General features: G+C 42.8%; 1 protein-coding gene across 1 annotated transcript; it reads left to right on the plus strand.

Annotated features, from left to right (window-relative positions):
* Window positions 1-6: 6 nt before the first annotated feature.
* Window positions 7-3,112, plus strand: LOC121964274 (oocyte zinc finger protein XlCOF8.4-like). Its single transcript, XM_042514490.1, has 2 exons — window positions 7-451; window positions 2,606-3,112. The coding sequence occupies exons 1-2, from the start codon at window positions 76-78 to the stop codon at window positions 3,097-3,099; spliced, it is 870 nt and encodes a 289-aa protein (XP_042370424.1). The 5' UTR covers window positions 7-75; the 3' UTR covers window positions 3,100-3,112.
* Window positions 3,113-3,121: the final 9 nt, after the last annotated feature.

Raw genomic sequence — 3,121 nt, forward strand, 5'->3', positions numbered from 1 at the left:
GTCAGTGAGAAACCATTCAGCTGCTCTGAGTGTGGGAAAAGATTTGACCACAAAGGGAGTCTCAACAGACATTTGATGACTCACACAGGAGAGAAATCAGTGAGCTGCTCTGAGTGTGAGAGAAGATTTAAGCAGAAGGGAAATCTGAAGCAACATATGAAAACCCACACAGGAGAGGACAGGTTCAGCTGCTGTTTTTGTCACCGGAGGTTCACTTTGCTTTCTTGCCTCAGAAACCATCAGTGTTTAGGATCTCAACCAACCAGATACAGGTTGCTGCCACGTCCCCCCAGTGATGATGGGAAGGAGACCAGAGAGACCCAGTCAGCTGTACACTCTCTGAGAAATGATGAAACCTCCGACAGTTTTCATGGGTGTGATGTCTGGACGTGTCCTGAACCTCAGACTGAGGTCATTATTGATGGCTCGGAGACTGGAGAGCCTCCGTCAGGTGAAACCTTTTTTTTTTACGCTGCATTTAATGCTCTTTGCATCATGCACAAAGCACTTCGCTTTTCACAGCTTTTTGAAATTCTGAAAACAGCTCAATTAAGCCAAAAAATGTATCTCCTACCTAGGAGACAATGTCTACTAGATGGATAATCCTAGGTAGATGATATCTCCTTGGTAGAAAATGTCTGTAGATAATATTATCTAGGTAGCTAGAATCTCCTAGGTGGATAATATCTCTGGATAATATCTTCCAGGTGACCTAAAAGTTTATATCCTACCAGATAATATGTCCAGAGTCAATAATATCCAGGGAGATAATCTCAAGATAATATCTGCTAGGTAATATAATATCTGTAGATAATATCTCCTAGGTAGACAATATCTCTTAAAAATATCTCCTAGGAGACCAAAAAGACAACACCTACAGAAAATGACTCCTAGATAGATACTATCTTGAGATAATATATCCCTGGTAGACAATATCTGTAGATATCTTCTAGGTAAATAAAATCTCCAAGGTAGATAATATAATGTAATACAAAGTTTATCTCGTACATAATATCTCCAGGAAATATTTCGTAGGTGTATAATATTTCTTAACTAGATAATATGTCTAGAAAATACGTCTCTGACATCTCTGTCCTCATACTTGTATGCGTTCTCTGTGTTGCCGTTGAAACAGGCAACAGATGGAGTCAAACGTTTCACCGAATAATAAAGGAGGCGACGGCGCAGGAGGTCGTAATATTGCACTGGTGCTGCACAATTTGGTAAAAATGTGCGATTGTGATTATACTGAACAATGTTGCGATTTGCGATTATGATAAAATAAATAAATGATATCGTGAGTACCTTCATGGTTATCAAGAAAAATGCAGAGAATAATAATAGTTTCAAAGTGTGTATTTCTCAACTCAGAACATACAAATATTAAGTAGAATAAGAAGTTTTTACAGTACTGTTTTCAGAATAATTTAATATTTTCCCATAAAAATAAGTGTTTCCTTTAACTGGCTAAAGTTTTTCTCTTGGCTTTGGCTGCAGGTGGACTTTCCACATCCAGGCTATCCTCCTCCAAAAATATGGTGCGCTGCGTTTCAGGCTGCTGCTGCTGCTGGTGAATTTCCATCACCTATAATAATGATAACATGAATAATAATAATAATCAGAATAAGAAGAACCTTAATATATATAGCACACTTTTAAATTCATCAAAAGCAAAAGCAAACACATAACAGACAATTACTAGTAACCAACAAGCTGTTTGTAACCATGTGGGGCTGATAATGCAGTTTGACTTATTCAGAATGGTCGAATAATATAATTTATAAAAAAATACAGATTAAAAAAAGAAATAGTAAACATGGCAGATAGGCAGAGGAGTGCAGAAAGAATTCACTTACCAATAGCAAGATGAGGTCTATGGCCAAAACAGCGGAGTCTTTGCCGTTATTAAGCTGCACCGTCTTGATGATGTTCGTGGCGTTGTCTGTCGCGATGGTCACCTGACGCTCCTCACAGGTCCCGCGCTGCGTAAGCCTCTCAGGCCCGATGCAGTGTTTTCTCGCATGCATTCTTCATATTTTCTCTGCGCTGTCTCAAGGGTTGACACAGATCGGTCGGTCGATCGTGGCGACTTGAACTTTGCAGGTTTTACACTGCAGGTCTTTCTGTGCAACGTCGCCGTACCTGAACCCAAAGTATCACCATATAACAGACGTTGCATTTTTTGTCGCTACCGACTCAGCCTGGGCTCCACACACTAGAGGAGAGGCAGTCACGTTCACAGGCACACACACGCACATTTATTTGATTTAAATCGCAAATCGCAGCCTTGTTTGTGGTTATGTAATCGCACTGTCTGAAATCGCAATTGCAATTGCGATTAGATTAATCGCGCAGTAAACGGAGGCAGCGTTGTGGTCGGCGGTGCTCAGTGAGGTCATTAAACACATGGTCACATGTGGACTGAGAACTATTTTCATTCTGTTCTGCTTATTTCACTTAATTTGTCTCCTACATTTGTATCTCGCTGGAACTGCGCCACACTGTCTCCACAATCTGTATCAGATTCAGAGTTTGGACAGAAGGCTCCGTTAACGTCGAGCATTAATCACAGTTTGTCTCAGGGTGTGTCTCCTGTGTGCTGCAGACATCCAGCAGCTGGTGGGTCAGGACCAGGTTCCCGCTCAGCAGCTGGAGTGGAGCTCCAGTGACGATGAAGAGGAGAAGCCTCAGTCCTCACAGCGGCACCAGAGACTCACTGTGCCTCAGCCAGCTTCAAACTCTCCGAAGGAAGAAGTCGTCGCCGTCAGAGATTCAGAGAAACCGTTCGGCTGCTCTGAGTGCGAGAGAAGATTCAGCCGGGTGTTAGACCTGAAGATACACAGGAGATATACTCATCCGAGAGAGAAACCTCACAGCTGCTCTGTCTGTCAGAAAACTTTCACGGAGAAACTGACATTACAGAAACACATGCGAATTCACACAGGAGAGAAGCCTCACAGCTGCTCCGTCTGTCTGCAGACATTCAGGTGGTACAGTCAGCTTCAGAGCCATCACTGCGGAGGATCGAAACCAATCAGGACCCGAGTCCTGCTGCCCCGCCCCCCCAGCGATGAGCAGGTAGTGTTTGTGTACGTGTAGGTGTCACATGATCGCTCTCTGA

Source organism: Plectropomus leopardus, unplaced genomic scaffold (assembly GCF_008729295.1).
Source record: "Plectropomus leopardus isolate mb unplaced genomic scaffold, YSFRI_Pleo_2.0 unplaced_scaffold14940, whole genome shotgun sequence".
NCBI lineage: Eukaryota > Metazoa > Chordata > Actinopteri > Perciformes > Serranidae > Plectropomus > Plectropomus leopardus.

Excerpts from the sequence above, each read along its gene's own strand:
- LOC121964274 (XM_042514490.1), top strand. The coding sequence starts at position 76 with ATGACTCACACAGGAGAGAAATCAGTGAGCTGCTCTGAGTGTGAGAGA. Across the intron at positions 452-2,605 it reads GACTGGAGAGCCTCCGTCAG|ACATCCAGCAGCTGGTGGGT; the intron begins GTGAAACCTTTT and ends TGTGTGCTGCAG.